This window comes from Patagioenas fasciata, chromosome 14, assembly GCF_037038585.1.
Source record: "Patagioenas fasciata isolate bPatFas1 chromosome 14, bPatFas1.hap1, whole genome shotgun sequence".
NCBI lineage: Eukaryota > Metazoa > Chordata > Aves > Columbiformes > Columbidae > Patagioenas > Patagioenas fasciata.
This window is the reverse complement of record NC_092533.1, coordinates 11654233-11682196: the sequence shown is the minus strand read 5'-3', so window position 1 is coordinate 11682196 and position 27964 is coordinate 11654233. Positions and strand designations below refer to the sequence as shown.

Genomic DNA, 27964 nt, shown 5'->3' with positions numbered 1-27964 from the left:
CGCCCACCAATAGGCTGCCGGATGCGAGTTTAGGGGGCGGGCTCTCCTTCCCAGGCGGGCGGGGAAGGCCGCGGTTATCGATCCCGCTGCTGGAGGGAGGCGGCGGTGAAGCAGCAGAGAAAATGGCGGCCATGGCTGCGGAGGCGGCAGCGACTGCAGCGGTGCCGGGCGATGGGGGGGCCGGCGAAGCTGAGCCCGAGATGGAGCCTATCCCGGGCAGCGAGGCCGGCGCGGATCCTCTCCCTGCCGTCACCGAGGCGGTGGAGTCGGTGGTGCCTGATGGGGAGGAGGCCGACGGGGGGAAGGTTGCTCCCGGCGAGGCCGAGGAGCCGCCGCCTGTGCAGCTCGCCCGGAGCCCGGCTGGGACGCGGGAGCCGGAAGCTGAGAGGACGGAGAAGCTGCCGCCCTCCACCCCGGAGGTGGGCTCGCCCCAGGCCGAGCACCGGGGAGCGCTTAGCCCGGAGCCCGAGGAGCAGCCGCAGCCCTGCCCGCCGCCTGCTGGGCACCCTGAACTTCCCGAGGAGGAGCCGCAGCCCTGCCCGCCGGCTACTGGGGGCTCCGCGGAGCCGGAGCCCGGGGAGGAGCCGTCCCGGCCGGAGGAGGAGGAGCCGGATGCTGCTGATGCCGCCGCTGTCGAGCCCAAGTCCCCGGTGCCCGTGGCTCCGGCCGGAGGGGAGACAGAGGCTCCGCTGCTGCCCGGCTCCGAGGTGCGGGTCACCCTGGATCACATCATCGAGGACGCCCTGGTGGTCTCGTTCCGGCTGGGAGAGAAGCTTTTTTCTGGGGTCCTCATGGACCTCTCGAAAAGGTGAGATCTCACGGGGGAGCCCTCCCGCGCCCCCACCCAGCGACCGCGGCGGCGAGCTCGCCTGGAGCCGCCTGCCTGCGCCGCCCTGCGCCGCTCCCGCCCTCGGGGGGAGCCCCGGTCCCCGCCCAGGCGTTGTGGGCTCGGCCCGCGGCGGGGAGCGGCCTGGGTAGGGGCCGCGGGGCGCGGCGGCAGCAGCTCCGTTTCGCTCCCTCGCCCTGCCCTCCCTGGGAGGCCGGACCGCGGGTCTGCCTGGGGACAGGCGGCTCCTGCCCGCGCGTCCTCTCCGCGGAACGGAGGCAGCAGCTCACGGGCATCCTCCTCTTCGACCCTTCTGGAGGGAGCACGGCGGGACGGGCAGGGCCCCTCTCCTGCCCGGGGCCGAGCTCCGCACCCCCGCCCGCCGCCGGCCTCACCGCCGGACCGGGGAGCGGGCTCTGCTCTGGGGTGAGAGGCAGCCGGCCCGCCCGGTTGGTAGTGCTGCCCTTAACAACAGTGGTCCGGAGAGGGAATGAGGAAATGGGGAGCTGGGAGAGTGGGCAGCACATGGGCACATCCTTTCGGCTAGGCTGGGATTCGCGTCGGGCCTGTAGCATCCCTGTCTGCTGGGGAAAAGGGACGTGAGCTACAGATGTTGGCATTTATTCCAGTCTTCCAACAAACGTACAGACCCAGAGGTCTGGTTTTCCTGTTGGCTTGTGTCTTGCATTGCCTAGGTAACCTTGTATTTCAGTACATACAATTTTTCAGAATAATGGTTTTCAAGCCAGACTATTACAGTCCAGAAGTACAGTTCTTAGTACTGATTGCTCCTTGTATGCAATGAATGGGGTGAAGTTTAATGGTTCTTAAATACTTTTTTTTTTTTTTTTTTTTTGGGGGAGAAACTGTTATGTGTCACAAAATAACTTAAAGCCTCATCAGACGGAGGCTAGGGGTTTGCTTTTTTTCATTGCCTTCCTGTAGCAGGCTGTTCTTGGGAGGCAGGAGTCACCAGTGATACTGTATATCCTGTAAACTGCCTACTGTTTACAGGTGAAAATACCTCTTCATCTTAGCGTTCCTTTTCCAGACATATAAGAACTATGCAAGTACATGAGAGAAAAGCGAAATCTGAACAGGGTTATTATTTAAAATAGTTGGTATGCAAAAAATGCAGTGGTTTTCCCCCAAAACTTAGGCTGCATGTGTGCCATGTGTGGTCATACATCTTTTATCACTCCCTTTTACATTAGTAGTACTTGTTTAATAACTTCCTGTAATATCGACAATGCTTTCTGAAAGAAAAGTATTGGAGACCAGCACTTTTATCCCGGGCTTAGCTTCTAGGTTGGTTTTTGAAACAGGAATGCCTTTTCTGAAAATCAAGTTCTGCATAATGTCATGGAAGTAAACTTTAAATTTGTCAGTTCTTGTGGTTTGAAATGCTGAGGTATCAGTTTGTCTTCTGAAGCCAAGTACTAAAATGTGATCTGCAAACTGTACTCCTAGTATGAAATATTTAATGTCTTGAAGCAGGCCAGAAGGCATTACAACTGAAGTGTAATGTTGGTTAGCATTGGTTCTCTTGTAGATCTGGAATTATACCAGTGATTATATTGTTGCCCTGCTTAGCAAAGTGACAGAGCATGTGCTTCTGTACTTCTAGGGGTCCACAGACTTGAATAAAAATATCAGCTTCTCCCTTACTCCTGAAGGAGATCGTATCTTACTAAACACTCATTGACCACAAACATCCTCATTTGCCTGAGGTTTTCTTGTGCACTGAGGATCCTTCTCTCATGCAGCAGATCTCTCTAGCACTTTGCAGCAAAGATAATCTGTAGCAGGTAAACTGCTGCTTTTGCATTGAGGCTTCAGCAGAAGCTACATCTCTGTTTTCCCTGTTGTTAAGCACAGGCCCTGGGGCAAGTCTTCACAGTAAGAACTGTGGATGAGTGATACATGAAGGCTTTTGCTGTTATTCCTAGACTCTTTATGCGGTGGAACCACTTATTCCTTTCTCTCCATTGGTACGATCTTGGACTTCCTTCAGAGGTGCTTGTTTTGTGGGAGTCCAGAAGGTGAAATTTAAATTCTAAGAACCAAGCTCTTCAAAGTACCTGGACAAGAACTCAGTTTCTTGACGTAAGTTCTATAATATTTGGCTGGTGACAAGTAAATGTAGATGAATAGGAGTCTCTGTTCAGATGTCTCAGAGCAGGAAATACGGCGGTAAGCAAACTCTAGAAATAGTCCAAGAACTTGCTACCTGTGAGAAGTTAAAGCATTTTCAGAAAATAAGTGTTACATGAATGCCCAAGATTTAAATTTTATTCTCAACTTCATGGCTTTGATGGTAAGTGACTGAACAGTAGTACTGCTTAGGTATTAGCTTTTCTTTACATCTGTTTATTTTTGTTTTGGGTAGCAGCATGTGGACTTGTAGAACATTAATTTATTTCATGAACTTCCTTCTGTATCTGTGGCAGGCCTTGGAATTCTCATTAAAAAGTTTTCCACTGGGCTTAATCTTCACCCCTCTTTTTTTTTTTTTTTAATCAAAACCACCTAAATTCTAGCATTCATTTACATGAAAACACTGGGATTTCTAGTATGGCAGAAAGGTGGTTGCTGAAGGCTGTCTCCACTAGCTCATTCAAGTACATGGGAATAACTTTATAAACTTTGCCAATGCCAAGGGGATCAATATCTTTAGACTACCAGTTCTTATTAAATAAAAATGAAATTTTGTACTAGAATTTACTAATTTGCTTCAGAAAGTGGCTGATGTGTTTACTGCCCATGCTAATACTGTTTTCATCATACATTCAGAAGAAAATTTCTAGTCCTTTTTGGATCTTGGTTTCTGCTTTCCCCTCCAGGGCAATGGAGGTGCTACTTCCCTATAGTGCTAAGAAGAATAAGTTTTGACTGTTTTAAAAACATACCCACTGGACTATTTTTAGCCTTCTCAAGTCATGTTCTCAATCATTTGAAATTCAAGGTGAAAGAAAAGCAAAAATGCCCCCATATTTTTCTGGTTTAAAATGGTTGTGGTTTTGGTTTATTCTCCTAATTCCATTCCCATTGTTGAAATGATGCACCAACTTTGCATTTTATTCTTGTGGACTTTGATAGGAAGTCAGTGGTGTTTGTATTAAAGGTCTGATTTCCTCTTCCTCTCCTACCCCCTGTAAATAGGATGTCCATTTAGGAGTTTATAACACAAGAACACAAGCACCTCGGTGTTCAGTGGACTTTATTCCTACATGTATTTGAGGTAAGGAAGTATTTTCTGTGCCTGTAGTAATGGCAGTCTCGTATGCCTGTCAGCAGCTGCACAGGAAGTTTTGAAAATCAGCAGAAAATAGGAATCTGGACCTACTGAGTCCCAAATCAATTTCTTACACAGTAAATCATCACTTAAAGAGGAACATATCCCACTTCTGTTACTCTAAAGGCTTATTGCACAAATTAAAAATGCGATCCTGCTGTTAAACTTTATTACCACTGTTGCCATTACCTTTTAAGTGCCTTATTGCATGCTAGGGTAAGGTTCTGGTGTGGGTTCCTCCCTGTGCACCTGACAGAGTTGTGCTGACAGGAGAGCTGGGAAATGCAGCCAGCTACCAGGCAGAAGGCAATTCTGTCTTTTTTTGCCAGAGTGAATAGTGTGAGGCTTCATGCAGGACTGTAATTAATTTTCTATGCCATTGTACAAATTGTCATCAAAAACTACTTGTTAGATATTGGTCTTAAAGAAGGCTTGTAAGCTTGCGTGTGTCCAGCCTTGGTCTAACACTGTTTGCTTAGGGTATATGAGATGTTAATGCCACCTGCTGGCTCAGAATTAGTGTAAACCTTCCTCTGCACCTGGAGGAAGTAGACAGTAAAGAAATACCTGATGAGTGCAGCATTTGTAAATCTTAAAATGTAGGATCAAAAATGCGTGGGCTTAATTTGCTCTTGTGGAGTGAGACTAATTATTTCTGCAATCTTTTTTTCCCTTCCCAAAGATTAAGGGAAGGAGGTGGATTAAATTTATGTTCTCTTGTTTTGCTGACAATCAGGACTTGGTCTTTCTATTGCTTTTTCATGTGATTAAAATTTTGCTTCTAATCCTATGGATGTGATGGACACATGTGTCTTCCTGTTGTTTTGTTTGTTTTTCTCAAAGCTATTTCCATTCTGACTTGTGTGTAATCATAATAGTTCTTGAGGGAGAAAGGGAGAGCAAAAAGTTGTTTTGTGGCCTAAGAGCCTTAGATATCCAAAAGATGCCCAGTGTGTTGCTAGTACACAGGTGTTTGAAATTATATCTTAATTGGGCTTTGGTTATGGAAGATAAGAAATGCTTCCTGCAGCAAGGTATGCATGAACTATATGATAAAAATAAACTTTTACAGACAGCTTGAAATTCTTATAATCATAGCAGCAGTTTTCAGTTACAGCATTCTTTCTCTCTAGGTAGCTCTTGAATCCTACGCTGTTCCCAATTTATTCATTGAACTTTTTACAGGAAAAAAAATAAGCATAAATAGTGAACCATTGCATCCATTCACTAGTTTGTGTTGTCTTAATATGCAGAATGTCTGTTAAATTTTAAAATCATTTACTTTTAGCACTTATTGAAACTACTGGTCTATGCGTTCTTGCATGTTTGGTACAAACTCTACAGGGTGAGTCTAGTGTGGTGTAACCACATATGCCAAGAAAGATGTGACGGGAAAAAGAGGTAGTTTCAAGTTGAGAAGTTCAAGATCTGCTGATGTGAGAAGGAAACAACATAAGTCTTACTTGAAAAAACGTGGCACGTTTCATCCAAGTCTCAAGTTCTCTTTTACTAATAACTTAATTTAATAAATAGGGACAACGTTTGGTCATCCTTGTCTGGGCAAAGTTTAAGTTCTAGAGAAGTACTGATGTTCTATGATATACATTCTCAACAGTAAAAAAAATGTCTTACTCAGGGTTGTGTGGGGTTTTTTTGTTTGTTTTTAAATTTACATTCAGTTTGCAAGATGTTTCTAGAATTCATCACCTGTTCTCTTTCATTGTTTCTCAGCTGTGTGAAGGAGCTTGGTGAAATTCTAGCATTTAAGGAACAGTCGTAACTCTTCTTTGATATTTGCTTTTATACTCGGAACATGGGACGCGTAGGTGTGATGTGAGTGTGTGTGGTTACAAGAGTAAATTACCTACACTTTTCTTGTGACTGACAGAGGTTATATTGAATGGTATAGTATCAAATTTAGCCTCACTTTGAGGGCTGGATTGGAAGACCATGTGATATTGCTTCCAACCTACATTTTTCTATGATTTTGTAATGTGTTAGCTTCTCTGTATGAAAATGGTTTCTCTTGTGACTCTATATACATCCAAAACTTTATTGGGTGTTATTTGTGGTCACTTATCCAATGCTTCTTGAAAGGCCTACTCATTTCCAAGTTTCCACTTGGAAAGTGAAAATGGCTGACAAAACTGGACTAGCTTTTAGGATTTTGCTAGTATAGGTATAAAGCATGTGATAACTGCTGCTTATTCTGAAAACACTTGGCAATCCGCTGCTGATTTTGAGCCAGTGCAAGGAGTGTGACTTTCCCCTTCTCCAAACCAGTAATCACTAATCTTGCTGGTAAACAGGGCATTTGTGGATCGTGCCTCAAACTTTCCTAATGTAACTGTCTTCTACTGCTGTTCTTAAACTGTGATGCAATGGATGATGGCTGAACTGTCCTTTCTTCTTACAGTATTCTTTCCTGTATTCCAACAACATGGGTTGCCATTGCTTTCTGAAAGTAGCTTTACTTGCCTTGGCTTGAAGTGGTTAAAGACAGAGGATTGAGATGAAATTTTCACTACACTCTAAATTTTTTTTTTTTTTTAATTTCCACTGTTATGAGACGGATTAATCTGTCCATCTTGACATTGAATTGGTTTAAAGGTCATCCACTAGTAAGCATCTACTTTAAAATGCAACTGACACTTGAAACTAATAATCCCAACAGACATAAAACCTAATTTCAGTTTAAACAGACCTTCAGCTTTATAAGCATGCCAGTAAAATCATGACAGTTACTAGGAAGCCTAATTAAAGCATTCTATCTTGAAGTTTACTTTTTATATCCTTGATAGAACTACAAGTTACAGAAAACTGAAGGAAATTCTACGAATTTGCTTTTAAATCCTTTCCAATGAAAAGGTGAGAACTTCCTTCCTACTTCTGTGTAGGAAAAACAGTGATTAGGGGGCCACCTGCATACTCTTCAGGATTCTCAACTTAGAGATTCTTCTGTCTCTACAGTGGATAGTTCTTCAAAATCTGCATCAGCATCCTGACTACATGGACTTGTGTGATTTGGTTTTGTGGAAGATAAAGCCTTTCAAAGGGCTTCTGACTTCATGGGGCAGTGTACTGTAGGCTGATACAGCCTTTGGTGTATCTGCTTATTGTCTGGTCTCATTAGTTGGTTTCCGCTTGGGTAATGATTTCAGTAGGAGCCTCAGTGACAGTGGTTGGGAATGATTGAAATCAGCTGCAGCCTTGGACACTTCTACCCAGCTTTCTTGAGATACTCTTTCAAATTCAGCTCTTCACATACTCTGCTCTTGTCTTTCCTCTACCTTGAAAGTGTGCGGGAAATGAGAGCTTGGGTTACAGGCAGGTGTACCTGCTTGAAAAACACTAAGTTTAATGTTTATTAGAAAAATCCTTGAGTACGTAAGCTTCCGACTGGTTTGCTTAGATGTGGGTTGTCACACGTTCCTTAGTTTGAGCTGTCGTATCTTTAACCAAATTATTCCTGATACTGAGAGTGTTTGATGGTGAGGCAGCATCTACCCTTGATGATGTGCTGTTTGCAGAGGGTCACTTACACTGCAGTCCTTTGCCATGTTTTAGAGCTGTAAGTGAAATATAAATTTTCTAGTCTGTTTAACCTAGTGTTACATTGCTCAGGTGAGTAAACCCTTTGAGTTCATAGTTTGGCTTCTGTGTATGCTTTCTTCAGTAAGGTGCCTGCTGCTTAAAGCTATGTGCTTCAAATTGTGCTTTATCACACCAAGTAAATTGTATATTAAAAATAGGTTATTGCGTAGTCTGTATTTTGAATACAGGTTATTTTGAGGACTTCTGAAATACTTTGTGTTCAAACAGCAATGATCTAATTGTATATTACACTGAAGATTATAATTTCAACCCTAAGTTTAGATGCAGGCATGAGATAGATATACTTAGCTCTACATTATATTAGCATATTATTATACTCCTAGCATTCAGTCTTTGAACTTTTATCCATGCAACAAAAATTGCTTCAGTTGTTGCTTGTCTTGGCTTTTGCGAAACACTAAGGATGACATTAAGTACAAGAGCAACACATAAAAAGGTAATTTGAGATTACTGTAGTCTAACTTAGTGGTGAAGATGAGTTCTGATATAACTGACTTAACACTTATCACAACACTGGAAGTTACTGTGCTTAGTTGATGTTGGTTCACTGTATTTGCAGACAAATGTGAAATACTTCTGAACCGGTTCAGTGGGTTCTTTCCTTTGGCTTTTCTAGGCAGAACAAGGCGCTTTTTCATATTCATTTCTTATAATAGAGAAGTAAACGTTAGACATGGGAGGCTGAAGTTGAGAGCTTAAGACTTCACATAGTGATGTAAAAACAGTTTGCCTCAGGATGTGTTGTTTATATGTTTATGTACATATGGTTATGAATTTAAATGGGATTTGTTCCTTATCTTTTCATTAAAAAAGCTCTTTAGCGGTGCTGTGTTTTGTGTACAAATTGAATAGTAATAAATAGTCATTGTATAGAATTTAGTTTTTAAAAAAGTGTTTTACTTTGCTTGAAGTACTTAAGTTTATATATCTGTAATACAAATATATATGGCTTTAAGTGACAGGCTTCTAGGTTTGATATCCAAACTAGCTTTTACTAGCTTTTTAAGCCTATTCATTAACTTGCAGTTGACAAACTGTGGAAATAAAACCTGCATGTTTTTATCATATTTCTGTCTTTGCCTGCTCTCATCAGTTGGAAGCTCCTCTCGGTGTAAAGATCCCTGGGCTGCCAGAGTTGATCTCGTCTACCCCACTGGTGTCTTAAATATAGTTCCTAATATTCTTCTTGCTACTTCTGTCTGTAATGCATATGTATATTGAAGTGATATGTATAGCAGAAATATTATTAGATCCCACTGATTACTTGTAAAACTTCTTGGAGATGTGTTTCTTAGAATGAATCTCAACCGTCTTCTCTTTTAGAGATGCCTTTTCAAAGCAAAAATGAGCCAGGACACCTTTACAGGAAAGGAAGCTGGCGACATGGAAAACTGGTTCTAATTTTGAATAGGTACGAAGCAGCAGTGCACTGCTTTCCGGAACTGCATTGAATTAGGTTGAAATACCTATTTCTTACTTTACTTTTCCTAGCACTTCCATTTTAGATTCCCCATCAATGAATCCTTCTATTTCTTCAAGTGATAGTCTGAGGTAGAACTGTGTATGTTATGCATGAGTGGACTGAACAATGAACAGCTGGGAAGTAATATTGTAGTAGGGACAGGTGATACTGAGGATTAATATATTTAAAAAATGTAGTTTCTTCTTAGAATAAAGACAAGGCAATTCTTTATAGTACTTAAACGTTGAACTGGTATAGCATAGATGTAGAGATGATCTTCTCCTGCCCAGTCGTTGATGCATGGATCAGTAAATGTCATGATACAATGGAATGATGTTGCTAGGCTTTCTTAACTTTCTTTTTTTATATGGCAGCCTTTCAGTCCGTCTTCACCTCTGTAGCAGATGACCCAAATGCTTGTTTTCGCAACTTTTATGTCCAACCTACATATATGTGGTATTCCTAGCTGTTTCAAACATGCACTTGGTGTAACAAAAAGTATTATTGTGGTTATAGGAGAAGCACTTGTCTTCAAGGTCCACCAATTAGATGTATGTAAATAGGGCTTGAAATTCTAGTATCTGCAATAAATACTTATGTTCACTGTTGAACTAATTAGGTGTTGTCATGCCCTGTCTTGAATAGGTTTGTTGAGATCACATCTTCATTCTGCTTCCCTTTAGAAAAACAGGCCATTCTTTGTTTTGCCTTCACTCTCTTCTTACCTTGTTCTTTGTCTGTCTTCTCTTCTGTATCATTAACTGTTTCATTCTTAAGTTTTTCCTGCTATTATTCTCTTGTCTTAATTTTAATATCATTCTTCCAAATTGCATAGCTGGAGAACTTCATTCACCGAGAAGGAAACAAAGATCATCTGAAAACTGAGTGTTGATGGATGCAACCTGCTATTGAATGAGTCCAAAGAGAAGACACCATACACTCAGCTGTTGGAAGTAATATTCAGTCTCTGGGCTTCCCAAATTTATCTTGTACTTCAGATACACTGTGTCTTTACTAGTCACATCTTTATGTATTGACACATCATTTACAGGAATAGTGTCTTCATTTGCTCTTACATAACTGGCACTAGACAGTATCTGTGACTGTTCTTGAATTCTGCAATTCAGTAATGTTTAGGTGGATATGGCAGGAGATTCTAGTTCTTTTATTAGAACTCTGGCTTCAGAGATTCAGCATGGATTGGTTTTGTGTCTTACTAAAGCAGGTTTGCATGTTAGGTAGGAACTCCACTTTGGCTGCCCTGTTCTTCAGCTGTTGACCTGTGTATTATGCAGATATTTGAAGAAAAGGATAATCTAAGGTGCAATATTAATCTTCCATGACTTCCTGGTATCAGTTGTGCTGAGCTTTCCATTAGGCTTTTTTATGCATTTGGAGTGCTAAGCATCCCAATTTTGCTTGTGAGGCAGTAGAATGAAAATCTGGGGAAAAATAAATGAAAAACTTATATGGGATCATTCTGAAGAATCTCCTTGCAGTCCTCTTGATCTGCTTCTTCCCTGGTCGCTGCTACTAATGCTTAATTTCGTAACACAGAATCAACAAAAATGTCTTCTAGATATCAAATGGGCTTTGCCCATTTGATATCACACTCCTGTTGAGTTCTGCTTTTGTGATTTTTATCTGGCATCAAAATTTGCCCAGCGGAGATCTTGCCCTGTCTTGTTTTCAACTCTTATGGTGAATTAACTTTTTCCCAAATCCTGTAATCTTTATTAGGTAGTGAAAGATGGGGTCTAGATCTTATTGCTCTTAAAGAAGCTGAAGTTCGTGATGCAAGGAACACTGAAAATATTGCTAATTTTAGTATTATCAGCTGATAAATTCTTTTAAAGCCCTGCTTGGAATTGAATAGCTTACTCATAATCCTCAGTGGAAGGAAAAGTGTGAAAAAGCAACTTTTTTACAATTTGTGGACTTCTGGGACCTTATGAACTTAAGACTTTGTTATGAGTGAGTCTTTTGTGGTTTAATGCCAGACTGTAGGCTGGAGAAAATGCCTGGATCAGCTACTACATGTTTGTAATTCACTGTAGCCTTCAGTAGTGCCATAGACTGCGTAGACTGTTCTGGAGGGACATGTGGAATTCAACTGGAGTTGGTCCAAACCTCAGAAACAAACTATTGTGAGGTGGTTGAGGTGGTTGGATATTTTCTGGTAAAGATCACTTGTTAGCCCATGGGTAAGGCCAGAACTACTTTAGCTGCCACCTGGGCTCCTGCCCCGTCTCCAGTGGTCAAAGGTATGAAGGTAACAGTACCAAGGGGTCAGGTAACAGCACTGCCTGTGCTGACAGTACCGAGGGGTAGGATAGCAATGCTGCCTGTGCCCATAGTAAACTGTAAATGTGTTCGAGTTCCCTCCTTTTTGATGATCACAAAATTGTTTGCCCCTTGCTTAGGTTGCCTACTGTTTCTTGTTCTCCTTTTGTAATGAAGTTCAAACTGGATGGATAATTTAATCTTGGACTGGTTGTTTGCTTCAGTTGCAACCTTTGAGAGTAGAAAAAGGCTTTGCAGATAAAGCAAAAAGGCAAACAAGTGATGGCTTTCATTGGTGACAGTGTAAAGAATTTTGTAACGCATCATGACGTCTTTTCAAAACCAGTTTTGAAGAAATAAGGCCAACATGTAGGCACTTGTATAAACAGCGTGTTTCTCGCAGAAGTGTGAATGGAATATAGGCTAATGTTCAGTATGTATCTTTAGTTGAGAGGCAACCATAGATTGTAAATAAACTTCAGTTCAATCAGTTAAGAGGATGTTGCAGTTGAGCAGCAGTGGTGTAACATGAACTAGCGTTAACCTGAGGACAAATTGGGGGTAATTATTCATTCTCCTGTCAGGTGAGGTTTGGGGTGGGATAAACATAATGGAGTTTGTTTAGCGATTCGGAATGGATGATTTGGCATTTGAATTGCAGCCTTGTTTATCATGTTGTTATTGCATTAAGACCAAACTATTACAGTTCCACTTGGTGTAGCCAAGCACTGGTGTGTGTGGGAGCTCGTCCAGCAGAGCTCAGATCCCAGCAACAGCCCAGGTGAGGCTGGTACCTGCGCTGGTCCTGCCCTGTAACAGAGGGAAGGGTGGCCAGGCTGTTCTAATGCCTCTGACCTGCTCTGGGGATTGAAAGATACATTGTTGCAAAGTGAATGTGGTTTCCATCTTATTTCCTCTGAGAGAAGACTAGCATAATGCCTTGTAAACTGATAAAATGTTTCCCGTAATGTAACCCTTTCCAGAAAGCCGTGGTTACCTGTTAGGCAACGTGCTGCTACCGCAGAAAAGTTGAGCTAATGCCCCCATCATACTGGGATTTTTTTCGTTCCCTTCTCTTAGAGCTGTTCAGGGATGTGAGAAGTCCTGTGAGCATCCAGTAGGCCAGCAGGGACCTAGAGCTGTCTGGAGGAAACAAAAAGGTTTCAAATAATGTTTGCTTGTTAAACAGAGGGGAATGGTTTGTACTGTGTTGAAATAAGTAGTTTTCCTGGAAGAAATTCAGACTAATAGGCTAGCAAGTTTTAGGCTGTAATGCGTCAGATGATCAAGTGCTAATCTTTTGTAGAAGAAGAATGTCACTCTATTCCGTGCAAGTATTGGTGCAGTCTGTATTTGCCTCGTGTAAATCCAACACTGTTCAGTCTTTTGTGCTATGCTAAAAGAGGAAGAATTTGTAAAAGTTACTGAAGGTGCCTTCTTCACATAATTTGACTTAGTATGGAAGTTAATCTTGGGTAGCTTTGGTGTTTGTGAGATGATTGTGTGTAGTTTGTATGTTTATAAGCATTTTCTGAAATACGAAGTTAATTCTTTTACTGCTGTCTCTAGGTGATATTTTTTGTTACATTTTCAGGGCCTCTTGTTGATGCAAGAGAAACTGACAATAAGTGAAGCTATGTCCTCTACTGACTTTTTCATAGCTTACTATAAGGCTAGATACAAAGCTTTAATTTTCCCAGGATGCATGTGTTTCAAAGGATGACTGGACAAGTTTTCAAATGCTTTTTATGAGATGCAGCAAAAGATCCCTCAAAACCTTTAATTTTCTTGTTTGTTTGTTTTTCCTCTTTAAGGTTTGGACCCCATGGAATCCCTGTGACCATATTTCCTAAAAGGGAATATAAGGATAAACCTGAAGCCATGCAGCTCCAAAGTAAACCATTCCAAGATGAGGCACAGGTGAAGTGTGAATCTAATGCTGCAGTCCCTGATGACTCTTCTCTCACGCAGCCATCAGAACCCAGCATAGCTAAAAGCCTATGGACTTCTAAACCACCTCCTCTCTTTCACGAGGGAGCGCCATATCCTCCTCCTTTGTTTATCAGGGACACGTATAACCAATCAATACCTCAGCCTCCGCCCCGGAAAATTAAGCGGCCCAAGCGTAAAATGTACAGGGAGGAACCCACTTCTATCATGAATGCTATCAAACTACGACCCCGACAGGTTTTATGTGACAAGTGCAAAAACAGTGTTGTTGCAGAAAAAAAGGAAATTAAAAAAGGTGGCAATGCAAGTGACTCTTCAAAATATGAGGATAATAAAAAACGAAGAAATGAGAGTGTGACTACTGTGAATAAAAAACTTAAGACTGACCACAAAGTGGATGGAAAAAGCCAAAATGAAAGCCAGAAAAGGAATGCTGTGGTCAAGGTTTCAAATATTGCACACGGCAGAAGCAGAGTAGTTAAAGTTTCTGCACAAGCAAATACTTCAAAAGCGCAGTTAAATACAAAAAAAGTTCTCCAGAGCAAAAACATGGATCATGCAAAAGCTCGGGAAGTCTTGAAAATGGCCAAAGAAAAGGCACAAAAGAAGCAGAGTGCAACCTCCTCTTCCAAAAATGCACATTCAAAGGTCCACTTCACACGGCGTCTTCAGAACACCAGCTCAGGTTCCCTCCCACCCCGATTGCGTTTAAAGCCACAAAGGTATCGCAATGAAGAAAATGACTCTTCTCTCAAGACAGGACTTGAGAAAATACGGAGTGGCAAGATGGCAACTAAGCCCCAGTCTCGCTGCTCCTCCACCCGCTCAGCAGGTGAGGCCCCTTCAGAAAATCAGAGCCCCTCAAAAGGCCCTGAAGAGGCCAGCAGTGAGGTTCAGGACACAAGTGAAGTGCATGTAACTGTTGATCAGGATGAACACCAGACATTGGGCAAGAGAGGCAGCAAAAGCAATATAACGGTTTACATGACCCTTAATCAAAAGAAATCTGACTCTTCCAGTGCATCAGTTTGTAGTAGTGATAGCACAGATGATTTGAAATCCACCAACTCTGAGTGTAGCTCTACTGAAAGCTTTGATTTTCCTCCAGGCAGCATGCATGCACCTTCCTCCTCCTCCTCCTCTTCAAAGGAAGAGAAAAAGCTCAGTAATTCCTTGAAAACGGAAGTCTTTTCCAAAAACGTCTCTAAATGTGTCACACCAGATGGCAGGACCGTATGTGTAGGGGACATTGTTTGGGCCAAGATTTATGGCTTCCCTTGGTGGCCAGCCCGTGTTCTTACCATAACTGTGAGCCGGAAAGATAACGGCCTTTTAGTTCGACAGGAGGCTCGTATCTCGTGGTTTGGCTCCACGACAACATCTTTTCTTGCTCTTGCACAGCTATCCCCCTTTTTAGAAAGCTTCCAGTTGCGCTTTAATAAGAAGAGAAAGGGTCTTTACCGCAAGGCCGTCACAGAGGCAGCTAAGGCTGCTAAGCAGCTGACTCCCGAAGTTCGGGCCCTGCTGACGCAATTTGAAACGTGAACATGGAAAGTAAGGTAGGCAAGAAATCTGGAGGCTCCACAGAATTCCTAGCCTAGTTAGGGAACTACCGTGAAGGACTTGGCCAAGTCAGAAGTTGCACTCGGTTGACTGCTCTTTTTATACTAAAGTTGTTCCGTTTGTAGCGGTTTCTTGACAGTTAAACAAATTGAACATGCAATCAAAATTAGCCTAAAGTGAGAACTTCAGTATTTTTAAGTGAGAATTTTTTTTTTAAGAAAAAAACTCCTCAAACACCCAATGCGTAGGAGCCATAGCCTCAGCCGAAAGGCAGCTTATTTGCAGGGAATTTTTTAGTAGTTTCTACCCACTATATAAGTAGTTGCTGTGTGGCGAAGGGTTAACACAAGGGATGAAAGTAGTAGCTGTGAGTTTGGTTTTTTTTTTTTTTTTTGGTTTTTTTTTTTTTTTTTTTTTAGGTGGCCCATCAGGGAAGTGTAGAAATGTAAGCCTTGACTAAATGGTCTTTAAAGATTATTTTAAACAGTCTCCGATATATTTAGGCTGGTCAGTGCAAATTGGTTCAAAGCATGCTTTGACATCTTGAGGCATGTTCCTGTCCACACTGACCAGTTTAAATGGCATTGGAAGACTTGCTGAAATTTTTAGGGAAGAATTCATGTAACTTGAAGACCAGATTAAATGGGGTTTTATCATAGTGACCACTTAAACACTCAGCCTTTCTATGCACATGGGGGCACAAATAGAACACGTCAGGGTCTGAGAAGCTGAGAGGGATGCCTGTAGCTCTAAGACAAAGCTGAGAAGTTGCTCAGTGTTTGGGATCAAGGGCTGTTAATGCTGCATAGGTGTGAACCATAACTTCTGGTCTTTCTTCCTGAAGAAATCTTTCAGGCCATTTGCCTGGAGGTTTAGATTAAGAGAGGCTTTGTTTTGAATGTGTAAATAATTGATTGCTGAAATTGGTCAGATTTTCTCCTGACTGGTTGTTCCTAAATTCTTAGGATACGTCCTAGTAAATTACACTTTGTGAATTGTCAGATGTGTAATTGTTGCATTTTGGATGTATCTAACTTCATTTTTTTTTTTAATATTTCCGTTTAAGGTATCTGTTTGCAGGTCAGAAATTGAGAATATGTAATTGTGTAATGCTCTGAAATGTAAAAAAAAACAAACTGTAAATAAAATTGACTAAATCTGAATTATTTGTGTGTGTTTCTCAAAAAGCTTTGAAAAAAATCCAGGATGTTAGAGTACTTCATATGTATGCCGTATCTAGAGGACACCCTTTTAAAAAGTAAATTGTCCTTTTTCACACATTCTTTAAGACAACTGCTCGATGTAAAGTATTATTGGTATACTTCAGTCTTAATTTTGAGATTAAGCAATTATCTGTCCCTTTTGTTTTAAAACTAGCTCTGTAGAGGGCTTTCTGTAAAGTTTATCAAATTTCTCCCTTAATTAGATTTTGTTCAATATATTTGAATAAAGACTCTGGATAACATCACTTATACAGTGGGGAAATGTTTTCAGTTTTCTCCATCTATCAAAACCTAATCAGACCCACTCTCCATTGCCACTTGAACTTTTCTTGCATGTCTTTTGCTCAATATTGGGGCATTTTCATGCAACTGACTTTACATTTTTGTCTTCTAGTTTTGGTCCTTACCGGACCATGTGAATTACTGTCTCCTCTCCAGCCCACTGGTGTTTCAGCCTTGCAATGCCTTGTGAAGAATCTCTGTGTTCATCCCAAAGCAGTTTTCATCTTGTTTTCTTTTTTCCATAATTGCCCATGTAGGCAATCACAATAGATGTAAAAAATTTAAGCTCAGACTGAAATTAGACTTTAGACAGACATGAAAATGGGGGTGAGGATTTAATCATCAAACCCTTACATTCTTATTGACTTAAGATTAAATTTCATGTGTTCGTATACTGTCTGATCTTTCCAAAGCATTCAGTTTCTTTTTAACTTTCTAAATTATTCTGTTGTGCCCAGACAACTATTGGAAGTCTGAAGTGTCAAGTACATGACCGTTCAAATTTTCCTTGAGTTTACAATGATCTCTGTTGAAAGCTAATTAAGCTTCCAAATGTCAGCTTTACCTTGGCATTCTAATAATTTCCAGGAAAAACCCCACTGGTCAATGCTTTTTGAATGTGATAAACACACAATAAATTTTATAATGTAAAAAAAAAGAAAAAAAAAAAAAGAGAAAAATCCTGTTTCACTTCTGTGTATTCTTTCCTGCAAACAGAAACAGTTACTCTATTTAAGTAAATTAGGATACTTTGTTATTAAAGCAGCCTACTTTTTGAAGTCAAGAAAACCCATACAACGTGGTTTAGATGTCTACGCTGGTTCCTTGAGGTTTAGACGCTCAAGGGAACTCCTTATAAGTTACAGTTGTTCTGAGCCAAGTAGTGGTGAAATCAATATTTACATTGTTAGTTTTCCTTTAAAAGACCTGGAAGCTTTTTACTCTTATCTCTTTATATAAAGTTAGAGTAGTGCTAATGCATACATAGTCACAATTTGCTCAGGTGTTTGCTGGTAAGATGGGAGAGCAACAAGTATGTGGGGGGTTTCTTTAGACCGTTTTATGTTCAGAACAACTGTTTACGAAAGGCATTTAAAGAGTCTTTATTTTGATTTGTAGTTAATTATTATTTTGCAAGGTCTGTACTAAGTTTTGTAGTGAGTGTTCATTATCAGTTCAGACTTAACAAATCTCAAAAAAATTGACTATTTCTTTTTTTTTACACCACCAGGTTACATTAGGTTGAAAATATCCTGTTCATACTCGCCCATGATTTTCCTTTCACTCTAGATATAGCAGAGTTTACAGTGAAGAAAACGTTAGGCTTAATTTAAGGTCTAGTTCCAGTAAGTGACCTTGGTTATGGCGGTATGGATGCTGCATGTAGATCAGCTTTGGAGACTTAGACAAAGATTAGAGCTGTTTTAGCCTTAAACTGCAACCCCCCCACACTTTTATGTACCTGTCTGCTCCCTGCAATGCCCACAGTTGGAGTGTGGGCTACTGGTCCAGCAGTTTGGGCACATCTGCCACCTCTGGATTAGCTTGGCCATTGAAATGCTGTGTCACACAACTGCTGTGCAGAGCCAGGCTGGTGCGTCTCTGTAATTCAGCTGAGCAGCTGCTGCAAGCAGCCTGGGTCTTGAGAAGACAAACAGCAGCAGAACGAGTGACTGTTTAGTGTTCTGTCACTATAAAAATTCCAAATTATGTCATTTTAAGTTAATTAAATTCCTCAATGTTGAATACGTATGGTCTCTCACTTTAGGGAGGAAGATGTGACAGGTGGTAATGAGTTTCTCATACAAGCCTTGTTGTCCTTTGACGATCTTTAGTTTCAGTTAAAAAGTTTTGGGAGAGAGTAGTTTCTCCCAAACTTACAGAGCTTTCCTTTAACAGGAGTGTTTGAAGGTGTGGTTGCTTCATGAGCATGAAGCTAAAAGCAAATGTGAAAGGCTTGTATGTCTCTGAAGTGGAATTCTACAGGAAATTGAACAAATATTTGTCATTTTTCTAATCAGAGTTGTAGTGTTATGTCAACACTTAAATGAGATAATCATCTCTGATTATATGGTATTTTCCTCACCAGGAGGGGTGTGTTTGGTGGGGAAAAGTTGGGTCAGCTGTGCGAGGCTGAGGAGACTATTTTTCCAGCATGTTGTAAAATGCTTTTTCTTTTCTTAAAGTAGTTTCTGAATGTGATTAGGTTTAAGAAATAGCACATCAATGGAAGTGAGGAAGTCACACGGGTTGTTTTTTGCATTGCTTAGTTTTGTTTCTAGTTAACTCTTTTAGGTCCTGGAAACTGATTGCCATTCATGTGTTCTATAAGCTGCTGTCAGAATAGAATAGGAACATGAATTTTGGAAAATCAGTCTCAGTAGCATTATCATCTGTCTTCATGCGTGCTCTTCAAAGTACAGTGAAAAAATAGAGCTGCCTTGGCTGAAGAATTCTGGAAAGAAGGAGGTTGACAATCAGTGAAAGGCTCTTTCAGTTAATCTCCTTATTATTGTATTCTAATAAATGCCTACAAGAAAAAACAAAGTCAGTGCAGTGGGATCACTGCACTAACTTGTAGTTTGGGACTGCGAACTGGAAGTAGTATGAGCTTATATTTAAAAGGGCAGTAAGATTTTGTGTCAGAAGCTATTAACTGAAAGTGTATGTATACTGCTAAAAACAAACTTGAAAGTCATCTTACAGTACAGGGTTTACAGTGGTTAGAGGCTGAGGCGCTTTATCTTTCTGTTCTTATTTTCAATTTACTTTTTAAGAGTATAAATAGAAAGGTCATAGGGAACCTGAGGGAAAAGAGAGGAACTTGGTGTATTGAGCTAGATGAGCTGGAAGAAGAGCTCTGAGTTTGAGAATAAGGTGTTACTCTGCGAGTTCAGTAGAAGGGAGTAGTGCTCTCCTGTTTTAGAGAACCTGTAGAAGGATTTTGGTGAAATGTATATCATTGTCCCACAGTCAACTGTTTGAACTTAACTTCATCTTGAATCTACTTTGCGCTTTTGGAAACGGCGTGACTTGCTACAGGCTTTGGTCACTTTGAGCTGTGCTTACGTTAAGTATGTGTCGTTTTGTTTCTTTTTTTCAGGATAGGACATAGTATCATACCTTTGAGAGACATAGCCAGGCTACACTTGCAATAATATAGTAAAATTATCCCTATAAATAAGGTGTCAATAACAACAGAGGTTTTGTATAACTCACTTCCTTAAAGCTGCTTCTGACATGGCCATAGTGATCAGAGATCATCCACATTTAACATAGGACAGACGGGGGCCTGGAGCATTGACAGCTTGGAGTAGCTGTCGAGCTCTGGAAAGATCCATTAGGTCTGAGCTTGTGAGATGTGGATGCGAGTGTTCAGCTTCAAATTATTCTTAAACTGTAATGGGAAGAACCTCCGTTTTGGTACGTGTCCTTAACAACCATGATGGCAAGTTCCTATTCAACATTTAAAATACCTCAACTACTGTTCTTTGTCACAACTTCATGTTTTAGTTCAAATAGTTCCCTCCTCTGGTGTCACCCTGGTAGTGTATTTATAGAATGTTGCCGTTTAACTGGGCTCTTCTCTTCCCTGCTCATCTTACTGGCTTTTCTTTGCACCTGTTCCAGTTTGAACTCATCTTTCTTTGACATCGGTGGTAACAACTGTTGACGGTAACTTAGATGGGGTTTTTCAAAACTGTTATTGAATGGCAGTGATTCTCTCCCCAGTCAGAAATACTTGGGTTTTGGGTTTTAATTGTTAGATCACAATAGCAGCTCATAGTTTCCTAATATTTACTTGTACATTTCAGTCTTCTGTAATACCTGGGATGTACATACCAATCCAGACTGTAACTTAGATTAATTTATGGGCTGTGACACAGCTGCCCTTCTGTGAACACAAGGCAAAACAGCAGTTTCCAGGCTGCGGAGACAGTGATGAGGTGACTGGCTTGTTCTGGTGCTTGTTCCCTGCAGGGAGTTGTTGTTGCCAGACCAGGCAGCTGGGGTGACTCTCCCCAGGCAGTGCTGCAGCACCAGGGACCCGCTGGGGAGGGGAACTCACATCCATGGCTCCTTTTTTTCCCCTAAGAAAAACCAATCAGCCCTCCTGGAGTGACGTAAGATAAGCAGCGGTGTGGAAAATGAATGTCTTTGGTAAGACCAGGGCTCTTATACCTTAGAAAACCTAAGCCACCTTGCACATCCCGTAAGGAGACAAATGGGAGTAAGAGAAGGTCTCTGCGCTTGTGTGACCTTCCCAATTCCTTTCTGTACACACAGGGCTGGAAACTCTGGTGTGCTGTGCTTGTGCCAATGAAGGTGTTACAGTCTTTGTCCTTCTCTACCCACCTGCCCATGGTCTGAGGGGATAATTTTAACGCAGCCTGCAGGTGTCAGTTGATACAGGGAACAACAGGACCCCCTGTTGCTAGTTTAAATTTGAGCTTTGCTCACTCAGAGCCTGGAGACAAATGGATCTGTGGGAGTTATTTGCACTACACGTTTGAGAAGTTATTTTCAAAGGCAGGACCATACAAATTTTCAATAACTATAGTGCAGTTTCTATGCTAATGATTTTCTTTCTCAGAGAAGGAAGAAAGGACTGTTGGAATGGAGAATATTCGAGGTCTGCAAATACCTGCAGGATAGGTGCAGAGGCAAAGGGGAAATACTGTTTAGTTTTGACTGGGACAAGAAATAGTTGTAAAACAGGGAGTTAAGATTAGACATTAGAATATTTATTCCAGTTGTAGTGAAACCCTGAGAGTTGTTTGGAGAGTTGCACAATTTCCGTGATTGCAAGCTTTTGAAAACAACAGATTGGGCTAACCTCTGTCAGGAGCGGGTTAAATTAATCCCGTGTTTGAGTATGGAATAGAATAGACGATCTATGCTGATCCTGTCGTGGCTCTACTTTCTGTAATTTTGTTATTAACAGTTCAGATTCTGCCCCATACGTAGTGTTCTGAGCCGTGCAGGAGTGGGTCGGTGTACGGGCAGTCTGGCCACCTGGCAGAGGCTGAGCTTCCACGGGCAGGAAAACCGCTCTGCATCTCCTGCCAGGGGCCTGTTCTGTGCAAAATCGTGTTTGGATGCCATAATTTATATAACATGTCAGCATTAAGGTTGATTGGTTTGTTTGTTTTTAAATCTAGGACAATTTTCTTGTTTCCTTACTAGTGGTCTTGATGTCAAATATGTAGTATGAATAAGAAATATTCTCACACATGCCAGCCATGTGCTATGAATCTGTGATTTGGAAGGTAACTGAGTTCTCACTAGCTTGGTGCCATCACTAAAACACTCTGTAAGAGAAACGCAGCATAGTTCTGGTCACAGATTTGTCCTTACCTGCTTTTAAGAGGTATGTAAAGGGGAAGAGGGTACTTGCTTTGTTGGTAAGGTCAGCAGATAGCATTTAAGTAAATATTCACTTGGAATTCTAATTTTGCTCTTACGGTTGCTCTTACTGGTTTCATGATGCTCATTTAACTTGGATGTCATGAAGGACTCTGGGCATGTGTTTGTGAAAGCTCCCAAATCTCTCCCAATTCCCAACGAGTCCTTCAAGAAAAAGGAGAGAAGACTTAGTACTAAAAATAGCTCCACCTTTGCCTCCCCCCTGAAAATGAACCTGTTTTCCTGTTACTGCTAAGGAAGACGAACAAACAAGCAAAGGTGTTTGGTTTTTTCTCTATATAAGTTGCCATTAAGAATCATAGCTGAAAGGTTTTGAGCAGTGAATATTTTTTGATTGGAATATCACATAACCAATACTGGATTATTTTAGGAAAAAACCCTTTTCTTTAGATTTTTCAAGTGTTGAGGGATTCGGGGACCTAATCTCTTCTGATACGTTTATATAGAAAAAACTGGGTTTGGCTGGGTTTTTGGAATTCTGGATACTGTGTTATATATTTCAGAGAATTAGGCATGTAAACTAAAGAATGTGTGTTACTGTTCTTGGTTTTCCTTGTAGTTGAGGCCCTGTCTTGAGCTGTGAAGGAATGCAACAGATCTGCTTTCTTTTTAGTAATTCATTATCTGGAAGAGAAGCCAATCTTAACTCGTCCTAGCTAGTTAAAATTAGAATCAGTAGCAGTATAATAATGTGTGTTGTGTCTTCTGTTACAGTTTTGTATATAGACAAAGACAAAGCCTTAGTCCCCAAAAGAAGTTGCATATATGTCACTGTAACTATTTTTAAATTAGAGCTCTCTGAGAGTTACATATCTTCTCCTTCACAGTATGTGATAGGAGATTATTACTATTTTTACTTGTCTTGTCCTGCTGGGCTCATTTTCTTCCTCTTGACGGCTGCCTGTTGTCTTTCTGCTTTTCCCTTGAAGAGAAAAACAAATACTTGCGAGGCAATGCTTCTCTTTGGACATCAGTGAACACACAGGATCGTGAACATTTTCACATTGAAACAATCATAATCCACATTGCAGTGATGTTTCCCAGGAAAGCGACTGTATAAAGTACAGTTGAGTGCGGGAGACGTTCACGACATCCGTGGTGAGAGGCCGTAAGCCGCGTCAGTGCTTGTCTGAACACATGTGCTGACATTTATTACCAGTGATATTTTTTGTGGTGACTCCGTAGTCTCCAGCAGCTGAATGAAACTACTTCAAAGCAGAGCCCAGCCTGCTGTGAGCGTGCTGTCCGTCCCTGGAGATGTACCCTCAGATTGGGCTTTGCTGTTGCTCACCTACAAATCAAGGATTACAGATGAAGTGACCGAACTCACTGACTGCCAGAGCAGGCAGCTTGCTGTTCACGAGGGCCGGGGAGGTTACAGGGAGATCCAGCTGACACAGGCAGCTTCCGAGTGCCAAAGCGCTGGCTGTGGGGACCCGAGGGCACTTCAGCCCTTGTAGCAGCTCCGCTCTTTGTCCCTTTTGTTCTCTGGGCTGCCTGTCCCTGCTCTGCATGGCTCACACCAGCGAGATCCGCAGGGTAAGGAACGTTCTTCCACAATGCAAGGAGAATACGGCATGTGACTGCACGTGTGGCTTTATTCTTCAGTCACTATATCTGAGGAGCCTAATCTTGTATACTCCTGCCTTAAACCTTTTCTATACAAAACACTGCTATTGATCCAATAAAACAAAGTTTACATTTTAACTGGGCAGATCAGACATCCCCTAATCAGTTTTCATACCTTCTGGCAATCGAGCCCAAGGTTATTCCTCACCAGTCTGGGCTAAATCCACAGGCAGCACTCTGAAGCTGGCTTCACTGTGACAATACAAAGGTTTCCACATGAAATATTTCATATTCATTAATTTTGCCAAACACGCGGGTAACAAATCTATGGTTAGTATCTATTGGAACAGTGAGATTCTGCAATAGTCAGAAACACTCTTGAAATTAATAAACCTATCTTATTTAATCTACCTTTTACCCCGTGTTTTTGCCTCCAAATGAGAGCAACTGCTCCACTTGTTCTTTCACCTTCTGTTGTCTCAGTTTTCTTCTATCCTATAATCACTTCAACAAGGTTTATAATACCGCTGGCAATGCTTTGAATTTCCGTTTAACAACTGTGTGAGTGACCAAATGGGAATAGTTTTTATAATACTTGTAATAAAGAACTAGAAGCAAAACACAAACTCCAACATACTCTGCAACTGTGAGTCATCTGCTTCACTTTTAAGCAAATTTAATTACTATAATAAAGAAATTCTTTGCAGTTTGACCATAATGAATGTAGTGTACGTGCACAGTTTTGTGTGGAGATACAAAGCCAGAAAGACACAATCTCATCATTATGGTTTTTACCTAGAGGGGAAGACTGGTGTCTCATCTGAGTCATGTCCTAGAAAGGGAGGAAAGGCTGTTGGTCTTCACATTTTAGAAAGCAAGACAAAGCTAAAATGTGGAAGAAAGTAAGGATTAACTGGATTTGGCTGCCACTTGTATTGCTGCAATGTCAAGTCATCTGCCTTGCTGTCACATTTCTTTGTATTTTTCAGTACATGAAAAAATCTGTTTTGTCACAGGCCGCATTGCACAATAGATGTAAAATCCTATCAATGTTGAATAGAGAGTGCCCAAAGTTTGCTTTTTTAAACTCTAAAATGTGGAAAAGTCACGGTTACCATGAACTGTAATCCATTGCTTTAGTTTCCACTTACTCTAGGTAGTTACTTCATCGAGCAAAATTTCATAGTATCACTCTGGCCTTGAGCTCCAAGTTCTTCAGGGGGCAGTACAGTGTTTGCATAGGTGTTTGTATAGGTAGATACTTTGTTTTGTGATCTGCTAGTTTGTTTGCTAAATTATGTGTAATTTCCCTTCAACTCTGCTGGTGAAGTCCAGTTTAAGCTCAAAGAAGTTGGTATCTGATTTTGTTTTCTACTCAGCATCTTTTCATGGTACACTGTTTTCTGGAAAGTAGAAGTAGTACAGCCAGGAAGAATCCAGGCGAACAAGGAGGTTTTCTATTTTAAACTGTTAACTGGATTTTTTCTACCATAGGAATTAAAGCTCCTGGGACTTGCTCAGGGCATTCTGGAATCTCTCAACGGTAGGAATCAAAGACTGAAAGAGAGCTGTAGGGTCTGACTTGGGCCGGAACATGAGTGCCAGGTTTGTACCGAACAGACTTTGCCAAGTATTGATTTTGAAAATCTCTGCAGCTGCATCGATTGCTGGGCTGGTAGACGGGGTGTGAGAAGTAGAACCTCCTGCCAGCAGAGTGAGGGAAGAGCCGGTGAAAGGGAACCGGTCGTGACTGCGTGTGCACTCAGGTGGCTGATTCCTGTCTTGTTTATTGCTTTGTACATCACAGAAGCTTGCTGGCAAGTAATAATATCACTGAGGCTTGAATTTGGAAATGTGGGTGTTTGGACCTACCAGCTGAACTGTCATTCAACTTTTTACAGGATTTTTGGTATTTCTGAGTAGAGTTTGGTTCTCTGACATACTAAAAAAGCTCCTCTGTGCAAAGCTTCCTGGATACATGACGCTAATTTAATATTAATCTTATTTTGGAGAATTTCTTATTGACCATATGCTTTAATACCCAATACTGGTTGTTTTGCAGCCTGGAATGCTGTGGTATTTGGTTACCTGCACCAGCAGTACATACTATTGAATACAGTGGAACTTTTCCAGCATCCTTGTCTTTGTAGGGGCTCTGCAGGTTTATCTTGCGTATCTTGGAATGGACCATAGCTAAAATAGGTTTAATTATATATGAATTCTGAGTATTATACCTAAATGAGGGCCTGCTGGGTATTGGAATGGATGCCTGCTAGTCTGCTGTCAGCATAGCAGCTCAGTGCATCTCTGCCTGGATCTGTTAAATTTCATAATTAGTCCTCATTGCTTCTGTTTCAACTTACCTGAAATTCCATTCCTATTTTAATTCTACTGCGTTATGTAGGCTATAAAATGAGTTATTTTTTGTGGCTTATGTTTTCCTTTTGTGGCACAGTGAGCAACCGAGCAATGAAGGAAATCCATAGTTATCCCCTTGTCCTCCCTGCCTCTTCTTGTGGTAGGACTGTCTGTGAACTCCTCTCCTACTTTTTATTCTTTTAATATTTCTTTTTGATATTATTCAGAAGAGTTGTCTGTTTACAAAGAGCTTTAGGATCTGTTTAAAAATAACTTTAGGATTTTCCTGTCTATGCTATGAGTCTCTTTTTAAAAATTCAGTTGTGTTATTCACAGTGCTGTTGTCAATACTGGAAAATGTATGTATACCTCTCGAATAATCCTGGCAGTCAACAGAACGGTAAAAGGAATCAACACAACCGACCTGGTCCTGTTGGAACCTGTTTTGTTCTCCTGTGTGTCTTTTGAGCAAAGAGGCTGGAGCAGCTGGTCTCCAGAGATCTTCTCCAGCTCAGGTTATTCCACAACCACGTTTTCTCTGCACTGCGCAGGGGGCAGGTCAGAGCAAACCGGGCTGATTCTGCACCCCCTCTGTGGTTACTGATGGCTGCTGGTCCCAGGCAGTAGTTATTGGACTGCTTCCATCTGCTTTATCATCACTTTATTCCAGTTCTGTGGAGCAAATGGGAAAACATAAGCAATAATGGAAAAAAACCACGATTAGCAGCTTTATACTTCAGTGCTCCTGTGCACACTCAGGTCTTGCATTTGGAATGGCATTACAGTGTCACATTTAGCTTTGTACTGTGAATGCCACATCATTGTATAGGCTTTGTATATTAATCTCTCTCCTTTGTTAGCTATCTTTAAACATCTTTGAAATTCTCTCTGGGTGTTGAAACGGGCTGAGATATAACATGGATTGGTACGGCAGCTTCTCTTAAAGCTCCCGTCAGTTGAGGAGTTTGCTCATTTGTGAATGTCTTGTGGTGATGTAAATATTACACAGTTCACAAAGCAGGCAAACTGGTGACTTTACTGGCCAGCTCAGAGGTTGCTTACCTACTTTTGCCATCTATACTGGAAGAAATTAACCGTTTTCCCTTTTTCTTCCCTTTTCAGCTCAGAGACACTAGTCAGCTGCTGTTCTTATGGAACCTCACTACACTGCCACGAAGAGCACCAGCTCATCAGGACTGAAAGAAATCTGAGACTGAACTGTCCGATTTTCCCTCTGAAATCTTCACCAAGTAGTAAATGTTTTTTGAAGGGGAAAGGGAGTAAATATGTTAAAGCTCCCCCTTGCACCCTGTTAGGACACCTGTACCTAATGTACATTTTTGTTTAAAATTTAAAAAGATGTTAGGAAATATTTTATAAAACTTTTTTGCAATAAATGACGCATGAAATTATTAAAGACTATATGACACTTACATGCAAGGAACCACTTGAATTATTGGTATGAAGAATCACTGCAAATAACTGGGTTTTTTTGTAATGTGACAGTCATGTTTGTATGTTTTGATAGGTGCCAGTGATGGAGCCAATTGCCTGGGAAGTTGACTGTAACTTTTGAACTTTTATTTTAATTTCTTAACTTTAGCATTGCAATTTTCCATTCTATGAGGCTTAGTTAGTATTTAGTGCAGGTGTTAGCAGAGCTGTGATCTGTGATCAAAAGCATGTCCAAAACCCAACTGTATTGTAAAATATGAACAGTCCTGCTATATGAGACCAATATTTCCCGTAGGGGTGATACAAAGGACAGTGACCACAAACTCCGTGTATCTCTGTATTATGGGAAAGCTCCTTCTGTGTGAATATGGTTGCATTTTATTTATGCTATTGTAACACTTTGGGAATTGAGGATTGTGGAATAGCGTTAAGAAGGGCTACAACACAGAGAGCAGCGTTTTGCTTATAATACTCTAACGAGATGGGAATCATAATGGAGAGTGATAAATGGAATGGCATTTCTATTTCAAATCATGGGTTAATTTTTCCTTTTGACATAAATATTTTTCAGATAGGTAACGAGTAGAGCAAAGGTTTTATTAGTGTTTCTGATGGTTGTTGAGTTGCATTGACTTCTTTGAATAGCTGTAAATCAA

The 27964-nt window shown here is 41.1% G+C and overlaps 1 protein-coding gene across 3 annotated transcripts; it reads left to right on the top strand.

Annotated features, from left to right (window-relative positions):
• Window positions 1–4: 4 nt before the first annotated feature.
• PWWP2A (PWWP domain containing 2A) lies at window positions 5–27120 on the top strand. 3 transcript variants are annotated; one of them, XM_065849093.2, is made up of 3 exons: window positions 5–808; window positions 13296–14263; window positions 26976–27120. In XM_065849093.2, the coding sequence occupies exons 1-3, from the start codon at window positions 123–125 to the stop codon at window positions 26987–26989; spliced, it is 1668 nt and encodes a 555-aa protein (XP_065705165.1). In that variant the 5' UTR covers window positions 5–122; the 3' UTR covers window positions 26990–27120. The 3 variants fall into 3 exon arrangements, with proteins under 3 accessions (XP_065705165.1, XP_065705164.1, XP_065705163.1); XM_065849092.2 differs by having other exon boundaries at window positions 13296–14990; window positions 26976–27103; XM_065849091.2 differs by lacking the exon at window positions 26976–27120 and having other exon boundaries at window positions 13296–16157.
• The last annotated feature ends 844 nt before the right edge of the window (window positions 27121–27964 follow it).